Genomic DNA, 19,859 nt, shown 5'->3' with positions numbered 1-19,859 from the left:
GGCTCATATAAACACACACACACACATTCTTTCATCTGAAGAAACATGAGTGAGAATCTGAGCAGCCGAGATCAGGGTGAGTCGAACTGATTTTAGTTATAAATTACTTTAAAATTCAATGTGTTCAGATTTCAGTGTTCAGTAAGTGATGAGACGAGTTAAACTTCACCCTTCAGTCCTCTGTAGTTTATCTGTGCAGTTTGAGTGTTTGACACTGTTCGACGTGATGTGAGTAACAGGAGTTCACTGGTTCATTAGTGTCTGTGGTTAAAAACATCACTAACGTGTTCAGGGTTCGTTTGTCCTCGTCTTTATTAAAGCAGCAGCTTCTTCTTAGTGGAAACTTCTGAACTAAACATAAACTTCATAAAGAAAAAGAGTTACACTTTATTTTAAGGTGTCTTTGTTACACTGAGTTACAGAAGCTTGTTTCTGCCACACAATAAAACAGTAAAAAAGGTTGTTCTGAATTTATATCTAGCAGTTCTGAGTTATTTCTAGTAATTCTGACTTCATTCTAGTAATTCCAAGTTTATTTGTAGCAATTCTGAATTTCTCATAATTCTGAGTTTATTTCTAATAATTTTGAGTTTTTTTCTCACAATTCTACATTTTATTTCTAGTAATTCTAAGTTTATTTCCAGCAATTCGGAGTTTATTTCTAGTAATTCCGAGTTTATTTCTAGTAATTCTGACTTCATTCTAGTAATTCCAAGTTTATTTCTTGCAATTCTGAGTTTATTTCTTGCAATTCCGAGTTTATTTCTTGCAATTCCGAGTTTATTTGTAGCAATTCCGAGTTTATTTCTAGCAATTCTGAGTTTATTTCTAGCAATTCCGAGTTTATTTCTAGCAATTTTGAGTTTATTTCTAGTAATTCCAAGTTTATTTGTAGCAATTCCGAGTTTATTTCTAGCAATTCTGAGTTTATTTCTAGCAATTCTGAGTTTATTTCGAGCAATTTTGAGTTTATTTCTTGCAATTCCGAGTTTATTTCTTGCAATTCCGAGTTTATTTGTAGCAATTCCGAGTTTATTTCTTGCAATTCCGAGTTTATTTGTAGCAATTCTGAGTTTATTTCTAGCAATTCCGAGTTTATTTCTTGCAATTCCGAGTTTATTTGTAGCAATTCCGAGTTTATTTCTTGCAATTCCGAGTTTATTTGTAGCAATTCCGAGTTTATTTCTTGCAATTCCGAGTTTATTTGTAGCAATTCCGAGTTTATTTCTTGCAATTCCGAGTTTATTTGTAGCAATTCCGAGTTTATTTCTAGCAATTCTGAGTTTATTTCTAGCAATTCCGAGTTTATTTCTTGCAATTCCGAGTTTATTTGTAGCAATTCCGAGTTTATTTGTAGCAATTCCGAGTTTATTTCTTGCAATTCCGAGTTTATTTGTAGCAATTCCGAGTTTATTTCTTGCAATTCCGAGTTTATTTCTTGCAATTCCGAGTTTATTTGTAGCAATTCCGAGTTTATTTCTTGCAATTCCGAGTTTATTTGTAGCAATTCCGAGTTTATTTCTTGCAATTCCGAGTTTATTTGTAGCAATTCCGAGTTTATTTCTTGCAATTCCGAGTTTATTTGTAGCAATTCCGAGTTTATTTCTAGCAATTCTGAGTTTATTTCTAGCAATTCTGAGTTTATTTCTAGCAATTCCGAGTTTATTTCTTGCAATTCCGAGTTTATTTGTAGCAATTCCGAGTTTATTTCTTGCAATTCCGAGTTTATTTGTAGCAATTCCGAGTTTATTTCTTGCAATTCCGAGTTTATTTGTAGCAATTCCGAGTTTATTTCTTGCAATTCCGAGTTTATTTGTAGCAATTCTGAGTTTATTTCTAGTAATTCCGAGTTTATTTCTAGTAATTCCGAGTTTATTTCTCACAATTCTGGGTTTTTTCTAGTAATTCCAAGTGTATATCTCACAATTGTTAAAATTGTTGGGTTAGGCTTGTAATGATGCACCATTTACTGTTTTTACTGCAGTAAGTGCAATGTAACGTGTAACAAGGACAAATAAAGTGTTGGCATGTTTCTGAGATCTTATCAGACTTCATTCATCAGGAGGGACCACACCCGACCTCCAGCAGGTTCTGATGAAATATGTCATTTATCTGCTCGTGCTGAGACAGCGCTCTGATATAAACTCACCAAACGAGTCAAGTGAACTAATGAACCGTGTGTTTCCAGCAGGTGTGATGATGAAAGTGGATTTACAGTGTGTGAAAAACAACACTGATCATCACACAGATGAAATCACGGCGGAGCGCCTGATCATCCGCAGAGGAAAAGCCTTCAGTCTGATCCTCAGCGGCGAGTGTCTGAATCCAGACGACATCGAGATGACTGTGGAGACGGGTGAAAACACACATCAGTCACATAAACACATGAGGCCCAATGTCAGGAATTAATACCATTTTAATGTTTCTGAAAGAGTCTCTTCTGCTCACCAAGGCTGCAATTATTTGATCAAAAATACAGTAAAATTGTGAAATATTTTTACAATGTAAATCAGCTGTTTTCTATGTGAATATATAGTAAAGTGTAATTTATTTCTGTGATCAAAGCTGAATTTTCAGCATCATTACTCCAGTCTTCAGTGTCACATGATCCTTCAGAAATCATTCTGATATGATGATTTGCTGCTCAAGAAACATTTGATTATTATCAATGTTGAAAACAGTTCATATTTTTATGAATAAATATAAAGTTCAAAAGAACAGCATTAATTAATAATAGAATCTTTTGTAAATGTATAAATGTCTTTACTGTCACTTTTGATCAATTTAATGCATCCTTGATGAATAAAAGCCTTTAAAAACCATTTTAAACGGTAGAGTACATTATTTAAATGTTTAAAAGAATTACAAACACTCAGAACATTTCAACTTTATCATTTCTTTTAAAACTTACTGACCCAAAACTATTTCCAAAAAAATCTGAAGCAGCACAACTGTTAATAATCAGATTATTATCAGTGTTGAAAACAGTTCATATTTTTGTGGAAACTGTCATGCATTACCTTACAAAAGTTTAAAAAGGAAGAAAAAATTAATACTTTTATTCAGCAAAGACGCATTAAATTGATTAAAAGTGACAGTAAAGGCATTTATAATTTCACAAAAGATTCTATTTCAAATAAATGCTGTTCTTTTGAACTTTCATCAAAAATATGAACTTTTTTCAACATTTTCAAATGTTCAAATCATCATATTAGAATGATTTCTGAAGGATCATGTGACACTGAAGACTGGAGTAATGATGCTGAAAATTCAGCTTTGATCACAGGAATAAATTACACTTTACTATATATTCACATAGAAAACAGCTGATTTACATTGTAATAATATTTCACTATTTTACTGTATTTTTTAGCATAAGAGAATTCAATCAAAAGCATGAATTATGTCCAGCTCTTGTACACTCTCCAGTCCTGCTCTTCATTTATATTACTATCACATCATGTTGAAGTAATCTGTGTGTCCTGAAGGTCCGGGTGCGAGTGAACCGAAGCGCACACGCTCGTCCTTCAGCACGAACCCACAGCGCTGCAGTCCCGGTGACCGCTGGAGCGTGAAGGTGTTGAACAGATCCGTCTCCAGCGTCACCCTGTCCGTCATGTGTCCGTCAGACGCCTGCGTCGGCCTGTACTCGCTGTCGGTCAGGAGCGGCTCCTGCTCCGTCCGGTGTGAGAGAGCCGTCACGGTGCTGTTCAACCCCTGGTGTGAAGGTGCGTCCGTCTGTTTCAGACCTTAATCCTCTAATCCGCATTCACTCCAGATTTAAGTGTGACCGCACTGATTCTGTCTCCAGATGACCTGGTGTATCTGCCGAACGAAGCGGAGAGGCAGGAGTACGTCATGAACGAACAGGGAATCGTGTATAAGGGAGTGGATGAATACATCACCAACATGAGCTGGGACTTCGGTCAGGTGAGAACAGCATAAACGTATCATAAGACGACATGAACTGAATATGACGGATTTGTGCATGAATGCAGTGAGCTCGATGTCTCTGGTTTCTCTAGTTTGAGGAGGATGTAGTGGATATCTGTCTGAAGATGCTGGATTTGAACCCGAAGTGTCTGAAAGATGCACAGGAGGATTATTCGGCGCGCTGTAACCCCGTCTACATCAGTCGAGTGGTCAGCGCCATGGTAAAACTAACACTGATCTAAACACACATCCACACGAGTGTTCAGGATTCAAAACAACTCCTGATTTTGGAGTCCAATTCTGAGTTTATTTCTAGCAATTCTGAGTTTCTCGCAATTCTGAGTTTATTTCTAGTAATTCTGACTTCATTCTAGTAATTCTGAGTTTATTTCTAGTAATTCCGACTTCATTGTAGTAATTCCGACTTCATTGTAGTAATTCCGACTTCATTCTAGTAATTCCGAGTTTATTTCTAGTAATTCCGAGTTTATTTATAGTAATTCTGAGTTTATTTCTAGTAATTCCGACTTCATTCTAGTAATTCCGAGTTTATTTATAGTAATTCCGACTTCATTCTAGTAATTCTGAGTTTATTTCTAGTAATTCCGACTTCATTCTAGTAATTCCGAGTTTATTTCTAGTAATTCGACTTCATTCTAGTAATTCTGAGTTTATTTCTAGTAATTCCGACTTCATTCTAGTAATTCCGAGTTTATTTCTAGTAATTCCGACTTCATTCTAGCAATTCTGAGTTTATTTCTAGTAATTCTGATTTTCTCGCAATTCCGAGTTTATTTCTAGTAATTCCGACTTCATTCTAGTAATTCCGAGTTTATTTCTAGTAATTCCGACTTCATTCTAGTAATTCCGAGTTTATTACTAGTAATTCTGATTTTCTCGCAATTCCGAGTTTATTTCTAGTAATTCCGACTTCATTCTAGTAATTCCGAGTTTATTTCTAGCAATTCTGAGTTTCTCGCTATTCTGAGTTTATTTCTAGCAATTCTGAGTTTCTTACAATTCCGAGTTTATTTCTTGTAATTCCGACTTCATTCTAGTAATTCCGAGTTTATTTCTAGTAATTCCGACTTCATTCTAGTAATTCCGAGTTTATTTCTAGTAATTCCGACTTCATTCTAGTAATTCCGAGTTTATTACTAGTAATTCTGATTTTCTCGCAATTCCGAGTTTATTTCTAGTAATTCCGACTTCATTCTAGTAATTCCGAGTTTATTTCTAGCAATTCTGAGTTTCTCGCTATTCTGAGTTTATTTCTAGCAATTCTGAGTTTCTTACAATTCCGAGTTTATTTCTTGTAATTCCGACTTCATTCTAGTAATTCTGAGTTTATTTCTAGCAATTCTGAGTTTCTCGCAATTCCAAGTTTATTTCTAGTAATTCCGAGTTTATTTCTAGTAATTCCGAGTTTATTTCTAGTAATTCTGAAGAGAATTATGAATTATTAGTAATTCTGAGATTCAAAACAACTCCTGATTTTGGGTTATTTTAGGACTCAATCATGAACTGCCTCATTATCATATGCAGATAAGCAGTGATGAATATTAATTTCTGTGTTAATTGTTTAGATAAACTCGGACGACGATAACGGTGTTCTGATGGGTCAGTGGGGCGATCGGTACATCGGAGGAGTCGTTCCGTCCAGCTGGACCAGCAGTGTGGAAATATTGAGACGCTGGATCAAATATGACTGTCATCCGGTCAAATACGGACAGTGCTGGGTGTTTGCTGCGGTCATGTGCACAGGTACACACACACACTCACACACACACACACACACACACACACACACACACACACACACACACACACACACACACTATGGCTTTAGTGAACTATCTTGTTCTCCTGTAGTGTTGAGATGTTTGGGGATCCCGTGTCGCGTCGTCACTAACTTTCAGTCGGCTCACGACACGGATCAGAACCTCATCGTCGACGAGTTCTTCAGCGACTACGGCGTGAGACCCAAACAGAACCTGGACAGTGTTTGGTAAGAGTCTTCTGAGCTTCAGTTCGTTTGATTTCGTCTCATTGCTGAAATCCCTGACGTGAGGAATGTGTTGCAGGAACTTCCATGTTTGGGTGGAGGGCTGGATGAGGCGTCCGGATCTCTCCGGGGACTCGCTCTACGACGGCTGGCAGGTTCTGGACCCGACGCCGCAGGAGAAGAGCTCAGGTCCTCATCTGCATATAGAGATCACCAGTGTTACATCACATGCATCACATGTTACAGTTACATCAGGAACTGTCAGCCGAAATCCTTGAGCTAAAATATTCCACCTGGAGATATAAGAGTTTAACAACACATTTTCTCAAATGCCAGTTAATTCTCACATGACGTAAACACTTAAATATTTTATCTTTTTTAGTAAGTGTTCTTTTTTTTTTTTTTTTTATTAGGGGTTTTATTAATTATCTATTTCTATTTTAAAATTATTTATTTTAATTTTTACATTTTTATGGCCATTGTTTTTTTTTTATTATTTATCTTTAATTAATAAATAATGATTAAATTAATTTTTACTAGGGGTTTTATGTAGTGTTTTTAATGTTAAAATTATTTATTTTGGTTGTATGTCTTTATTGCTGTTTTATTTAAAAACAAAATATTTTTAATTTGATAAATTATTATTGAATAAATTTTTACTAAGAAAATATATTTTTACTAAGAGTTTTATATATATTTTAATATTGATTATTTATTTTAGTTTTACAATTTTATGAATTAATTTTATTTTGATTGTTTTATTTAAAAGATATTTATTCTTAAATTTATAAATTATAACTGAATACATTTTTTCTAGGGATTTTATATATATTTTTTATTATTTTAACTTCATATTTTTATGATTTAAAGATTTTATTTCGACTGTTTTTTTAAAGATTATATATATATATATATATATATATATATATATATATATATATATATATATATATATATATATATATATATATATATATATATATTCTTTTTTTTACATTTTTATTTAATTTCATTTATTTATTTTGACTTTTATTTTAGAAATTATTTATTTTTAATTTAATAAATAATGATTTAATACAGTTTTACTTAGTTTTATATATATATTTTAATATTGATTTAGTTTTACATTTTTTTGAATTAATGATTTTATTTTTATTGTTTTACTTAAAAGATATTCATTTTTAATTTTATGAATTATGACTGAATGCAGTTTAACTAAGGGTTATATATATATATATATAGTTTTATATATATTTTTAGTTTTACATTTTTTTTATTTAATTTAATTAATTATTTTTAATGTAATAAATAATGATTTAATCAATTTTTTACTAAGGTTTTTATATATTTTTTATTATTGATTATTTTAGTTTTACATTTTTATGATTTATTTATTTTATTTTGACTGTTTTATTTAATATATGCTATATATATATATTTATAAATGTATAAATTATGATTGAGTGTCATCAGCAAAATATTCAGGAGTATTATGAGCTTGACCTTAGAGGAGTGATTTAACCCCTGATCTGTCCACTACATCCAGGCACTTACTGCTGTGGTCCAGCGCCCCTGAAGGCCATCCTGGAGGGTCACACCGACGTCAAGTATGACGTGCCTTTTGTGTACGCAGAGGTCAACGCAGATAAAATCACATGGTTGATCATGGCCAACGGCTCCAAGAAGAAGATTCTCTCAGACACGAAAACTGTCGGGCAGAATATCAGCACTAAAGCTGTGGGCAGCAACAGCCGACGAGACATCTCAGATCAGTACAAGCACCCGGAGGGTCCGTCTCACACACACACACACACACACAGCTGCTGATATCTGACCGTCTGTTTCATATCAATGCATCTGTTCCTCAGGTTCTGTGAAGGAGAGAGCCGTGTATGACGAGGCCGTGAAGCGAGTGACTGACCTGAAGCCGAGCGAGACGTCTCGTCCAACCCTGCAGATGAAGATCAGTCTGGACGAGCCGCCGCTGAACGGCACCGACATCAAACTCAAGCTCATTCTGAGGAGCGAGAACGCACAAGAACTGTCGCTTAAGATGAGCGCTCAGGTCATGAGATACACGGGAATCCCAGCGGCCGGCGTCTGGAGTGACAACACTGACATCCGACTGCAACCCAACACAGGTGCGAGCGCTAACTAACCCGTGCCGCCTCCTTCACCACCAACACCAGAACAAGAACACATGCACAGAAATGACAAGAAAATAAAGCATTATATTTCGCATAAAGAAAATGAAGCATGTTTTTAGGACAGTATTAAAGTAGACCAATAATGCTCCTTTCACAAGATAGTCTCTGGTGTCTCCAGAATGTGTGTGTGAAGTTTCAGCTCAAAATCCCCCACAGATCATTTATTATAGCTTGTCAAATTTGCCCCTATTTGGGTGTGAGCAAAAACACGCCGTTTTTGTGTGTGTCCCTTTAAATGCAAATGAGCTGCTGCTCCAGAAGAGGGCGGAGCTTTAACAGCTCAACAACAACAAAGCTGGAGAATCTCACGCAGCCAAAATGAGGAAAGTGTTCAGCCTTACATTGTTCAAACCGGAGTCGACACTGATGGAGAGACTCAGGAAGAAGTTACAACTTTTAGACGTTTCTGAATGGTTAGTGGATAAATTGATGTAGTTGCTGTGGAGTTGATTCAACTCATCCACTAGCATGTGCCGTCATGTTCATCTTTTGTGTTGAATTGACCCTCGTTTGGTGTAAAATGACGGCATGACAACAACACTCGACTACAACAACTCTTCCTCTTCTCTAAAGCAGCCCAACATGGCCCCGCCCCCTTTGCTGAGTGTTCTCGGGGGCGGGGTTTATGTCAATTTTAGGGTTTGTGATGTCACCAACCCAGTTGTAGTCACTTTGATCTAATATTTACTTGAAGCACCCTGAGATTTTAAGTTAATATTTTGCATGTTCACGAATGGTCCTAAAATCACACTTCATTTTCTTTATGTAAAATTCATTTCAATTTCTGGTGAATTCACAGTTTAATATGATCCAGGCATGTTTTCTGAGAGATTCACCCACATGACTTGGTTTCATTACAACATTCAGTATAAGGCGCACAATAATAACATTCATGTAAATGTGCTCGTTTCAGAACAAACTCTTCCCTTCACGGTCCCGTTCGCTGCGTACGGACCAAAAATGCTGGACAACAACTGCATCAAAGTGTCTGCGATCTCAACGGAAAAAAACGAGCCGAAAGAGACGTATCTGGCGGAGAAAGACATCGTGCCACACAGTCCGACCCTCAAGATCTCTGTGAGTATCTTCACACACACACACACACACACACACACACACACACACACACACACACACACACACACACACACACACTCTGAGTGTATCTCTGACCCGAGCGCTGTGACGTGTCTCAGGTCACCGGGACTCCTCTGTGGGACGCGGAGATGATCGCAGAGGTCGTGTTTGAGAACCCTCTCCCCACGGCGCTGAAGAACTGCTCCATCACGCTCACCGGCAGCGGCCTGCTGAAACAAACCGAGAAGTCCAAGTGAGCTTCAGCTTCTCCTCCTCACGCTAAACTCTCTCATTCACGTCTGCTGTGTGTTGATGGTTGTCTGTGTCTTGCAGCGCCGTTGAGCTCGGCCCGGGACAGAGAATCACGCTGAGGGTGACGTTCAGACCCTACAGACTCGGACCGAGGAAACTGGTGGCCAACTTTGACAGCTCCACCTTCAGAGACATTAAAGCCAGTCTGGACATCAACGTCAGACCCGCGAGCTCACCTCTGGGATACCTCAACTTCAGAAAATGAGACGAAGAACGAAGAATCAGCTGCTTGAAGCTTTTATTTGCATGTACAAAGCAGAGATGTTTTATCATGTAAAGAGCTGAATAATTAACAGTAATCTAACGATTATCACCATTAAAAACAGCGAGAATGCATAATAGGCTGAAAAAGTTGCAATACAACACTTTTAAATGGCCTAAAATTTCACTTTGTTTATGTGATATTCTGCATTCCTAAAGGTTTTTGTCAGTCGAGTCCTTTTGATGTAATATTTGCTTGAATTATTTTTAGGTGTGTACCTGTTGTAGGTCTTCTTCTTCTTCTGCTCCGGCAGCCCGTAGAACCGCTTGTGGGAAACTGATGAATTTTGGCACACAGATAGAGGACAGTCTGAACTGTCACCATAGCAAATTTGGAGTCTCTAACTCAATCGCTCTAGCGCCACCAACTGTCCAAAGTTGCACTTACATTTATGCTAATAAGTGTTGAACCGTATGAACTAAAAACAAAATTTCCACGAAAGTTGAAGCAGATCATCTTCAGTTGTGGAATTCAAGCAGATTTCTCAAACCGTTTTTTGAAAAACATGCAAATAAATTTTAAGTAGAGCTTGCAAAAATAGACACTCCGCAACGCATCATCGCATTTAGACCAAACTTGGTACGTCATCAGGGTTGCCAGGTTTTCACAACAAAACCCGCCCAATTGCTCCTCAAAAGTAGCCCAATCACATTCCCATGGTAAAAATCGAGTGCCGCGGGTAAAATTCGCTTCTTGGCGGGGCTCCCCCGGTAAAATTCGCATTTTATTCGCATTATTTTGGGTCGCTTCATCCCCCGGACATGAAAAACAACCCACGGCAACAGTGTAAAAGTAGCGGGAAACAGCGGACTTGGCAACACTATATGTCATCACAAGCATGACTTGAGGCTACATGCTGCGTTTTGGTGCAGCGCCACCTACTGGTCCGGAGATAAGAAAATTGATATTTTTGCTTATAACATCAGAATGGTTTACCAAAAAATCTTAAACTGGGCTTGTTAGATTTGTCCATATCGGCCATTTTGGGCGTCAGCCATTTTGAATTTTGTAATAAAATGCTGTATTTTATAAACGCATCAACGTATCTTTACGAAACTCAGTATGGGTTATCAGCATGATGCCCTGAAAGACTCTGAGAAGTTTCAGACCAGGACCACCTAGTGGTGAAAAGTATTTATATGCTTATAACTTTGGATGTGGTTACTTATTTTCATGAGATCTAATTTCCTTAGACTCCTGAATCCTTGCCAAGTCCAACGATACCAAACATGCTAGGTTTCGCCTTAGTGAAACGTTGTGACTTAAAGTATCTTTGAAATCGTTAGTCCAAGACGAAACCACCGTACAAAAATCAGAAACACTAAAGGCCAAATGTCAAAATTTTGATAGTAAGTGGCAAAAATGCAATCAAAGTCAGGTGTGGGTAATATTTTATGTTCATACATATGTCTATAACTCTTAAACATAATTACATATTTTCACCAAATTTGACACGCTTGTGTATGGGGACACAAAAAAAGTGGTGGGACTGTGCCACTTGGTAGCGCTACAATTGAACAAAATATGAAATTTTGTCTGACTTCAAAATTGACATGCAGCGTCTTTGTCTCATAGTCTATTATGGAAGTCTTTGTCTGCTAGTAGCTTCCTTGTTTGCTTCTGTTGTGTTTGGACCCTTAACTGATGCTTGCAGCTATATTATGTAATTTATAAGTAAAAGTCATTGTGGATTTAATAAAGGTGGTTTTGCACTGAAAACACTTGAGCGTTTACAGAAAGAGAATCTTACACTCAGACATGGAGTTTTTATGAATAACACTATATATTCAAAATAGATTTCATCATTTCAGAGGTCAAACTACTGTGAACATCATGAATTACAACATCACTTAGAAAGATGGACTAATTCATGGCTTTTGTGAAAGTAAGGGAAAGTTCCAGATTCCATATAAAACACTTTCTGCTGTTTGGAATCCGTCAGCATCCGTGACGCTCTTCTGCGAGAGCAGCAGAAGCACTGGAAGCTGGTTTGTCTGATCAGATACTGGCGGGTTGTGTTGTTGACGCTGAATCTCGCTGCTATGAGCCGCAGTCGTGCAGCAGCGATTTGACCTTCTCCAGGTTGTGTTCAACGGCTCCGTTCAGAAACTCCACCCAGGAGATATCGGCCTCCACGCAAACATGACTGGACCTGATGAAAGAGGAGAAGTTCAGATGCTTCATTACACGAGGAGGGGACAGAAATGTGACTGATGTGGGAAAAATGATGAAGGGTGGAAGAATCAATTAGAAAGAATCATGTGACTGTGCTCTGGACCTAATAAAAATAATAATTACATTTAGTAAACCGCAGGCAAACTAGTGATTATCAGACTTAACCAGTGACTTACCTAGTGATCTCCAGCACTTTCTTCAGCACACATGCCAGTTTACACACCTACAACAATCACATCATCCATTAGCACTGGAAACTTTGCCATGATCCTAAGAATCCAAACACATGAACCCCAACTTAACTGGATCATTTGTTGAAAACGTACGTCAACAACGACGCCCACGACTCACCTGTAATTCATGACTAATGAACTGGCACACCTGAAAACACACACCGCTGCGTTCTCGTGATGCCATCAATAATGTGACAGATGAAACATGTCATTCTGGGCGCCGGCCAACAGAGCCGAGGGGCTCGTCTGAACACGTCCCCTGTGCGTGATAAAGCTAGGCGAGAGTGAGCGTTCTGTCGAAACTTACGTTATTATTGACAGCCGCGCGGTCCACAGGGGGGTAGAGACTGAGGGCGAGGTCATCGACGCTGAAAACACAAAACAAGCTGTAATTATTATCACCGTCACTGTGCCATGAGGAGGTTTGGCAGGATGGATGTTTGGTGTGGCACAGAGAGCTGTAGGGTAAAACACTCACTGTGAACGGAAATTATGAGTGTTCAACATCATGTGAGACCATTAGAAACTCTTAACCAATCAGAAACAACACTTATGCTACTGTTCATAGGGTTGGTAAGAACTGAACATGTTTAATGAATAAAAAAATACAGTTAAAATTGTGAAATATTATTCCAATTTAAAATAGCTGTTTTCTATGGAAGATCATTTCTGCCATGAAATTAATAAAAAAGGTAATTACAACTTTTTATCTCACAATACTGACTTTTTTTCTCAGAATTACAAGATATAAAGTCAAAATTGCGAGTTTTAAAGTCGGAATTGCGAGTTATAAAGTCAGAATTGCGAGTTATAAAGTCAGAATTGCGAGTTTTAAAGTCGAATTGCGAGTTATAAAGTCGGAATTGCGAGTTATAAAGTCAGAATTGTGACTTATAAAGTCGGAATTGCGAGTTATAAAGTCAGAATTGTGAGTTATAAAGTCGGAATTGCAAGATATAAAGTCAGAATTGTGAGTTATAAAGTCGGAATTGCGAGTTTTAAAGTCGGAATTGCGAGTTTTAAAGTCGGAATTGCGAGTTTTAAAGTCGGACTTGCGAGTTATAAAGTCGGAATTGCGAGTTATAAAGTCGGAATTGCGAGTTATAAAGTCGGAATTGCGAGTTATAAAGTCGGAATTGCGAGTTATAAACTCGGAATTGCGAGTTTTAAAGTCGGAATTGCGAGTTATAAAGTCGGAATTGCGAGTTTTAAAGTCGGAATTGCGAGTTTTAAAGTCGGAATTGAGAGTTATAAAGTCGAAATTGCGAGTTATAAAGTCGAAATTGCGAGTTATAAAGTCGGAATTGCAAGATATAAAGTCGGAATTGCAAGATATAAAGTCGGAATTGCAAGATATAAAGTCAGAATTGCGAGTTATAAAGTCGGAATTGCGAGTTATAAAGTCGAAATTGCGAGTTATAAAGTCGGAATTGCAAGATATAAAGTCAGAATTGCGAGTTATAAAGTCGGAATTGCGAGTTTTAAAGTCGGAATTGCGAGTTTTAAAGTCGGAATTGCGAGTTTTAAAGTCGGAATTGCGAGTTTTAAAGTCGGACTTGCGAGTTATAAAGTCGGAATTGCGAGTTATAAAGTCGGAATTGCGAGTTATAAAGTCAGAATTGCAAGATATAAAGTCGGAATTGCGAGTTTTAAAGTCGGAATTGCGAGTTATAAAGTCGGAATTGCGAGTTTTAAAGTCGGAATTGCGAGTTATAAAGTCAGAATTGCGAGTTATAAAGTCAGAATTGCGAGTTTTAAAGTCGAATTGCGAGTTATAAAGTCGGAATTGCAAGATATAAAGTCGGAATTGTGAGTTATAAAGTCGGAATTGCGAGTTTTAAAGTCGGAATTGCGAGTTTTAAAGTCGGAATTGCGAGTTTTAAAGTCGGACTTGCGAGTTATAAAGTCGGAATTGCGAGTTATAAAGTCGAAATTGCGAGTTATAAAGTCGGAATTGCAAGATATAAAGTCGGAATTGCAAGATATAAAGTCGGAATTGCAAGATATAAAGTCGGAATTGCGAGTTATAAAGTCGGAATTGCGAGTTATAAAGTCGAAATTGCGAGTTATAAAGTCGGAATTGCAAGATATAAAGTCAGAATTGTGAGTTATAAAGTCGGAATTGCGAGTTTTAAAGTCGGAATTGCGAGTTTTAAAGTCGGAATTGCGAGTTATAAAGTCGGAATTGCGAGTTATAAAGTCGGAATTGCGAGTTATAAAGTCAGAATTGCAAGATATAAAGTCGGAATTGCGAGTTTTAAAGTCGGAATTGCGAGTTATAAAGTCGGAATTGCGAGTTTTAAAGTCGGAATTGCGAGTTTTAAAGTCGGAATTGCGAGTTATAAAGTCGAAATTGCGAGTTATAAAGTCGAAATTGCGAGTTATAAAGTCGAAATTGCGAGTTATAAAGTCGGAATTGCAAGATATAAAGTCGGAATTGCAAGATATAAAGTCGGAATTGCAAGATATAAAGTCGGAATTGCGAGTTTTAAAGTCGAAATTGCAAGATATAAAGTCGGAATTGCGAGTTTTAAAGTCGAAATTGCGAGTTATAAAGTCGGAATTGCGAGTTATAAAGTCGGAATTGCGAGTTTTAAAGTCGGAATTGCGAGTTTTAAAGTCGGAATTGCGAGTTATAAAGTCGAAATTGCGAGTTATAAAGTCGAAATTGCGAGTTATAAAGTCGGAATTGCAAGATATAAAGTCGGAATTGCAAGATATAAAGTCAGAATTGCGAGTTATAAAGTCGGAATTGCGAGTTATAAAGTCGAAATTGCGAGTTATAAAGTCGAAATTGCGAGTTATAAAGTCGGAATTGCAAGATATAAAGTCAGAATTGCGAGTTATAAAGTCGGAATTGCGAGTTATAAAGTCAGAATTGTGAGTTATAAAGTCGGAATTGCAAGATATAAAATCTGAGCTGAATTTTCAGCATCATTACTCCAGTCTTCAGTGTCACATGATCCTTCAGAAATCATTCTGATATGATGATTTGATGCTCAAGAAACATTTATGATTATTATCAATGTTGAAAACAGTTCATATTTTTGTGGAAACTGTAATACATTCTTTTTCCTTGATGAATAAAAGTATTTATTTATTACAAAAAAAAAAAAAAACTGACCACAATCTTTTGACCAGTAGTGTTCATCATGTTACAATGATTAAAAACATTTCAACCTCATTCAACAGAGTCATCAAATCCATTCTTTAAATGTCACAAACTGTGTTCAGTCACGTTATATTTCACAGAATAAGCTACAGCATGGACTTGAAGCCACAGTTTTAATAGTTTGATTCAATCAATATTTAATTCAACATTTTAATCGACCCACCTGGGACTGACGTCTTTAGCAGCGTCTGCGAGATCGTCTAACTGCGCAATGTTCTCCTCCGTATCCGTATCGCCGTTGTTTCTGACAGCAGAGGAGAGTTTGCGCAGACTCGCTCCGGACGCCTTCATCAGACCCTGACACTGACAGACCAGCTGCCGGTCCGACTCTGACCAGTACGTGTCCTGGTTACCACGGCCACCGATTCCTTCGTCATCATCATCATCATCGTCTAAGACGTCACCAAACGGGTCTTGAGCCTCAGCCAGAGCCTGAAACACACAGAGTAATAAACAACCTCAAACGACTTATTAATGGACAAAAACAATCTTCATTATTAGCAGATGTTCTCTGACCTGCTCCATTTCTTCCAGGGCATCTTTCACCAAACCAACATATGAAGTCAAGACGCCCGACACGGCACTGCGGTTATCTGTGAGAAAATCATCATATCAGAATGATTTCTGAAGGATCATGTGACACTGAAGACTGGAGTAATTCAGCTTTGATCACAGGAATAAATTACACTTTACTATATATTCACATAGAAAACAGCTGATTTACATTTAATAATATTTCACATTTTTACTGTATTTTTGATCAAATAAATGCAGACATCGTTCTTGGTGTGAACGGGTCTTAACTCTAGTACTGGTTAGTATCCTTCTAACCTTTTGGTAGCTGATTAAACTGGTCACATGCGGCCCAAACTCCTCCGGTGGACATCAGCTGCTCCTGAGAGAGACTGAAGGAACACATGACAATAATCACACACCCATCTTATCCATACACATCATTATTATTGTGTTAAAGGGTTAGTTCACCCAAAAATGAAAATTCTGTCATTTATTACTCGCCCTCATGTCATTCCACACCCGTAAGACCTTCATTAATCTTCAGAACACAAATTAAGATGTTTTTGATGAAATCTGATGGCTCAGTGAGGCCTGAGCAATGACATTTCCTCTCTCAAGATCCATTAATGTACTAAAAACATATTTAAATCAGTTCATGTGAGTACAGTGGTTCAATATTAATATTATAAAGCCACCAGAATATTTTTGGTGCGCCAAAAACACAAAATAACGACTTATTTAGTGATGGCCGATTTCAAAACACTTCTTCAGGAAGATTCGGAGCGTTATGAATCAGCGGTTCGGAGCGCCAGAGTCACGTGATTTCAGCAGTTTGACACGCGATCCGAATCATGATTTGACACACTGATTCATAACGCTCCGAAGCTTCCTGAAGCAGTGTTTTGAAATCGGCCATCACTAAATAAGTCGTTATTTTGTGTTTTTGGCGCACCAAAAATATTCTCGTGGCTTTATAATATTAATATTGAACCACTGTACTCACATGACCTGATTTAAATATGTTTTTAGTACATTAATGGATCTTGAGAGGAAATATCATTGCTGGCTATGCAGGCCTCACTGAGCCTTCAGATTTCATCAAAAACATCTTAATTTGTGTTCTGAAGATGAATGAAGGTCTTACGGGTGTGGAACGACATGAGGGTGAATAATTAATGACAGAATTTTCATTTTTGGGTGAACTAACCCTTTAAATTCATGTTCCTCATAATCTTGAATCAGCTTCTCTTCTCTGATAAGAAGGCCCAACATTTGTTCTTGTTTGTGAAGCGTTTCACTCGGATATATGACACTGTGGAGAAGAAAAGACCCTTTCATGAGGAGTTCATACCTCTGTACAGGAGAGGAGAGAATAACGTCCAGCAGCTGGTGGAGTCCGTCCAGCACCTCCGCTGTGGCGTCTCTGACCGCCTTCCTCAGCGTAACTCCTGCATCAAACAGGACATTCGCTTTATTCTCTGCTCGTCATTTAGAGTTCGTTACATTAGTGTCACAGTTACCCTGACTCTTCGGTAACCAGAAGTAAACCGTAGACAAGGTCAACACGCTCTTCTGAACAGATTCGGCTATTTTTGCACAGTCCTGCAGTGAGAAGAAACAGAGCAATATTACAGAGGACAAAAACACCAAAGGGTCAAAGGTCAGTCAGGGCTCTAGAGCAGAAGCACCTCCTCTGACGGCGGCGGCGGCTTCGAGAAGATTAAACTGAGTTTTGTTGCTTCTTGAGACGTTGCTTTTACAGCTTCACCTGTGAAATATGAAGAACACGAGTGAGTCAGTGTGATGATGATGATATTCAGATGAAGATCATTATAAACACTGAACTCAGAATCTCCCAGAAGTTTGACAAACTGAACGTCCCGCTGCTTTCATTCGACTCTCCATCTGAAAACATAAAGAGAGTATAAACACGAGGAACTCTGTGTGTGTGTGTGTGTGTGTGTGTGTGTGTGTGTGTGTGTGTGTGTGTGTGTGTGTGTGTGTGTGTGTGTGTGTGTGTTTGGAGGGTGTAATATATAGTTTATACAGCACTGTACATGTGTTACACATTTAGCCGTTAGCCATCACACAAAAACAGTTAAAGTCTGTGGTGAAATAAAGCGACAGGATGCCATCATACCCCTCACTCGATCTCTGCTGCTCTTCACCGAGTTACTGAGGTTTCTTAACGGCAGCAGAGCATCTGAACGGGAATTATCGGCACTCATGACTCGGTTCGCTCCTGTCACTCGATCCGTGGAACGAACGTCAAGCGGAACTAAGTTTGTGTGATAATCGTACCGGAGCGAGTCTGTGGTTGCACATTTTGCACCGTCGGTTCTATTTTTAACTTGTTTACATATTTATAATAATATAAATATGTAAACAAGAATATTTATAATTATTTAAAAAATAATTCACAAAAATATGTTCACAAAATGAACTCAATGCTGCTACACTCATGCTTAAAATGAACGTTTATTCTGTTTAAATATATAAACGTTCATTTTGTCAAGATGTTTTAGGGTCTCGTGCAACAACTGCTACACTCAATGCTTAAAATAAAATTATAAATATTACTTGTTGAGTTTACAATTTAATATGCGGATTTAATTATTAATAAATAAGAGACTCTATTTAATCGCGTACAGGAGTGATTTGGACGGCAGGTGGCGCTCGACGGCAGCGAAACAAGTTCAACAGCTTGTTTTGACCTGTTAGTCTGGATTATGATTTAAATCAGTTCAAAATCAAGTATGGTTTTTCAAACATGATACTTTAAAGTACCACCCCAGGTGAAAAAATACTATAGTGTTTTTGAACCATACTATAGTAAATTGTAGTATACTGTATATATTATAGTAATTACAACACTTTGTTAATGAATGCTACAGCATACTGTAGTATTAACTATAATGAACTGATAAACTGTTATAAATACTGTAGTATACTTTAGTTTTTACTGCAGTAAACTGTAGTAGTATAAAGTTTTAGAAAACTTTGTACAGTATTGGGTAATTTGATTACAGGCCTATTACTATAGTTGTTATCACAGTAACTAACCTATAAAATTACCACAATAAATTAATTCAAGTATTTTACTATAGTATCGTTCAAAAACACTATAGTATTTACTATAAATTACTATAGTATTTTTTCACCTGGGACGTCAAAATATGATTATAAATGACACATGATTCATAATACATTTTTATTATTATGTGATATCATCAATGTACCATAGCAGGAATATTTATCAAAAACAGAAGCAGTTTTCCGTCGTTCAAATGACTTGATCTGAATAATGACACGAGCTGCTTTAGGCTGATGAATTTTACACTGTTATGTGCTTAAGAAACTTCTACTGTATAAAATAAATGTGGCTCGACAGTTTCAAGAGGCTCTCGGCTGGAATTCTGTTCAGGGAAACGCTGTTTTCTGTGAACTATTCATACTTCCATACATGCTGTAAATGATTCCACATCATAACTGCTGGTAAACAAGATACCAAAACAGATGCGGCACCAAAAAAAGATGCTTACATATGAATTGCATCACATATTCTATAGATTGTGTGTGTCATCAGAGTCTGTCTCACGTAAACACGTACTCATTGGATTCTGTCACATCTGCTCTTGCATGGTTTGATCAGAGCAGCTTTATATTATTCACTTCAACTCTACTTATTCTTGACAAACATCTGCAGAAGGTTATCAGAGAGATGTGTGTTCATTCACAAGAGTTACAGCTCTTATCTGCTCTTCCTGAGTCACAGTCAGCATGAAAGATGATAGCATACACACTAATGACTTTGTTTGTCCAACTGATTTGTCCAGTGTATTTCAATTTACAAAATTAAGAAGTTATCTCAACTCTTGGTAAGTAAGTAAAACTCAAAAAAGCAGATGCAAAAAAGAAGAAAAATATAATGAGCTGAGATTTTAGCAGCTGTGCAGCATGTAATGTT

At 37.3% G+C, this 19,859-nt stretch overlaps 2 protein-coding genes across 3 annotated transcripts; one reads left to right on the top strand and one right to left on the bottom strand.

Annotated features, from left to right (window-relative positions):
• Window positions 1-57: 57 nt before the first annotated feature.
• On the top strand, window positions 58-9,742 carry tgm8 (transglutaminase 8). 2 transcript variants are annotated; one of them, XM_067372781.1, is made up of 14 exons: window positions 58-76; window positions 1,985-2,088; window positions 2,192-2,356; window positions 3,489-3,728; window positions 3,812-3,930; window positions 4,026-4,154; window positions 5,520-5,697; window positions 5,806-5,941; window positions 6,018-6,127; window positions 7,485-7,727; window positions 7,807-8,079; window positions 9,059-9,222; window positions 9,342-9,475; window positions 9,556-9,742. In XM_067372781.1, exons 2-14 carry the CDS (start codon window positions 2,028-2,030, stop codon window positions 9,737-9,739), a joined length of 2,136 nt encoding a protein of 711 aa, XP_067228882.1. In that variant the 5' UTR covers window positions 58-76; window positions 1,985-2,027; the 3' UTR covers window positions 9,740-9,742. The 2 variants fall into 2 exon arrangements, with proteins under 2 accessions (XP_067228882.1, XP_067228883.1); XM_067372782.1 differs by lacking the exon at window positions 4,026-4,154.
• A 135-nt stretch (window positions 9,743-9,877) lies between these two features.
• On the bottom strand, window positions 9,878-18,175 carry ccndbp1 (cyclin D-type binding-protein 1). The gene is made up of 11 exons (XM_067372785.1): window positions 18,033-18,175; window positions 17,738-17,797; window positions 17,581-17,660; window positions 17,413-17,494; window positions 17,244-17,340; window positions 16,208-16,281; window positions 15,893-15,969; window positions 15,540-15,808; window positions 12,512-12,572; window positions 12,148-12,194; window positions 9,878-11,948 (listed from the first exon to the last, which is right to left on the bottom strand). The coding sequence occupies exons 1-11, from the start codon at window positions 18,118-18,120 to the stop codon at window positions 11,837-11,839; spliced, it is 1,047 nt and encodes a 348-aa protein (XP_067228886.1). The 5' UTR covers window positions 18,121-18,175; the 3' UTR covers window positions 9,878-11,836.
• Window positions 18,176-19,859: the final 1,684 nt, after the last annotated feature.

The sequence above is a fragment of the Chanodichthys erythropterus genome, chromosome 21 (assembly GCF_024489055.1).
Source record: "Chanodichthys erythropterus isolate Z2021 chromosome 21, ASM2448905v1, whole genome shotgun sequence".
Classification (NCBI taxonomy): Eukaryota; Metazoa; Chordata; class Actinopteri; order Cypriniformes; family Xenocyprididae; genus Chanodichthys; species Chanodichthys erythropterus.
The sequence above is the reverse complement of the archived record's forward strand: the minus strand, read 5'-3'. Positions and strand labels throughout refer to the sequence as shown.

Excerpts from the sequence above, each read along its gene's own strand:
- tgm8 (XM_067372781.1), top strand. The coding sequence starts at position 2,028 with ATGTTTCTGAGATCTTATCAGACTTCATTCATCAGGAGGGACCACACC. Across the intron at positions 2,089-2,191 it reads CCACACCCGACCTCCAGCAG|GTGTGATGATGAAAGTGGAT; the intron begins GTTCTGATGAAA and ends TGTTTCCAGCAG. Across the intron at positions 5,698-5,805 it reads TGCTGCGGTCATGTGCACAG|TGTTGAGATGTTTGGGGATC; the intron begins GTACACACACAC and ends GTTCTCCTGTAG.
- ccndbp1 (XM_067372785.1), bottom strand. The coding sequence starts at position 18,120 with ATGAGTGCCGATAATTCCCGTTCAGATGCTCTGCTGCCGTTAAGAAAC. Across the intron at positions 15,970-16,207 it reads GTTTAATCAGCTACCAAAAG|ATAACCGCAGTGCCGTGTCG; the intron begins GTTAGAAGGATA and ends ATTTTCTCACAG. Across the intron at positions 15,809-15,892 it reads CCCTGGAAGAAATGGAGCAG|GCTCTGGCTGAGGCTCAAGA; the intron begins GTCAGAGAACAT and ends TGTGTGTTTCAG.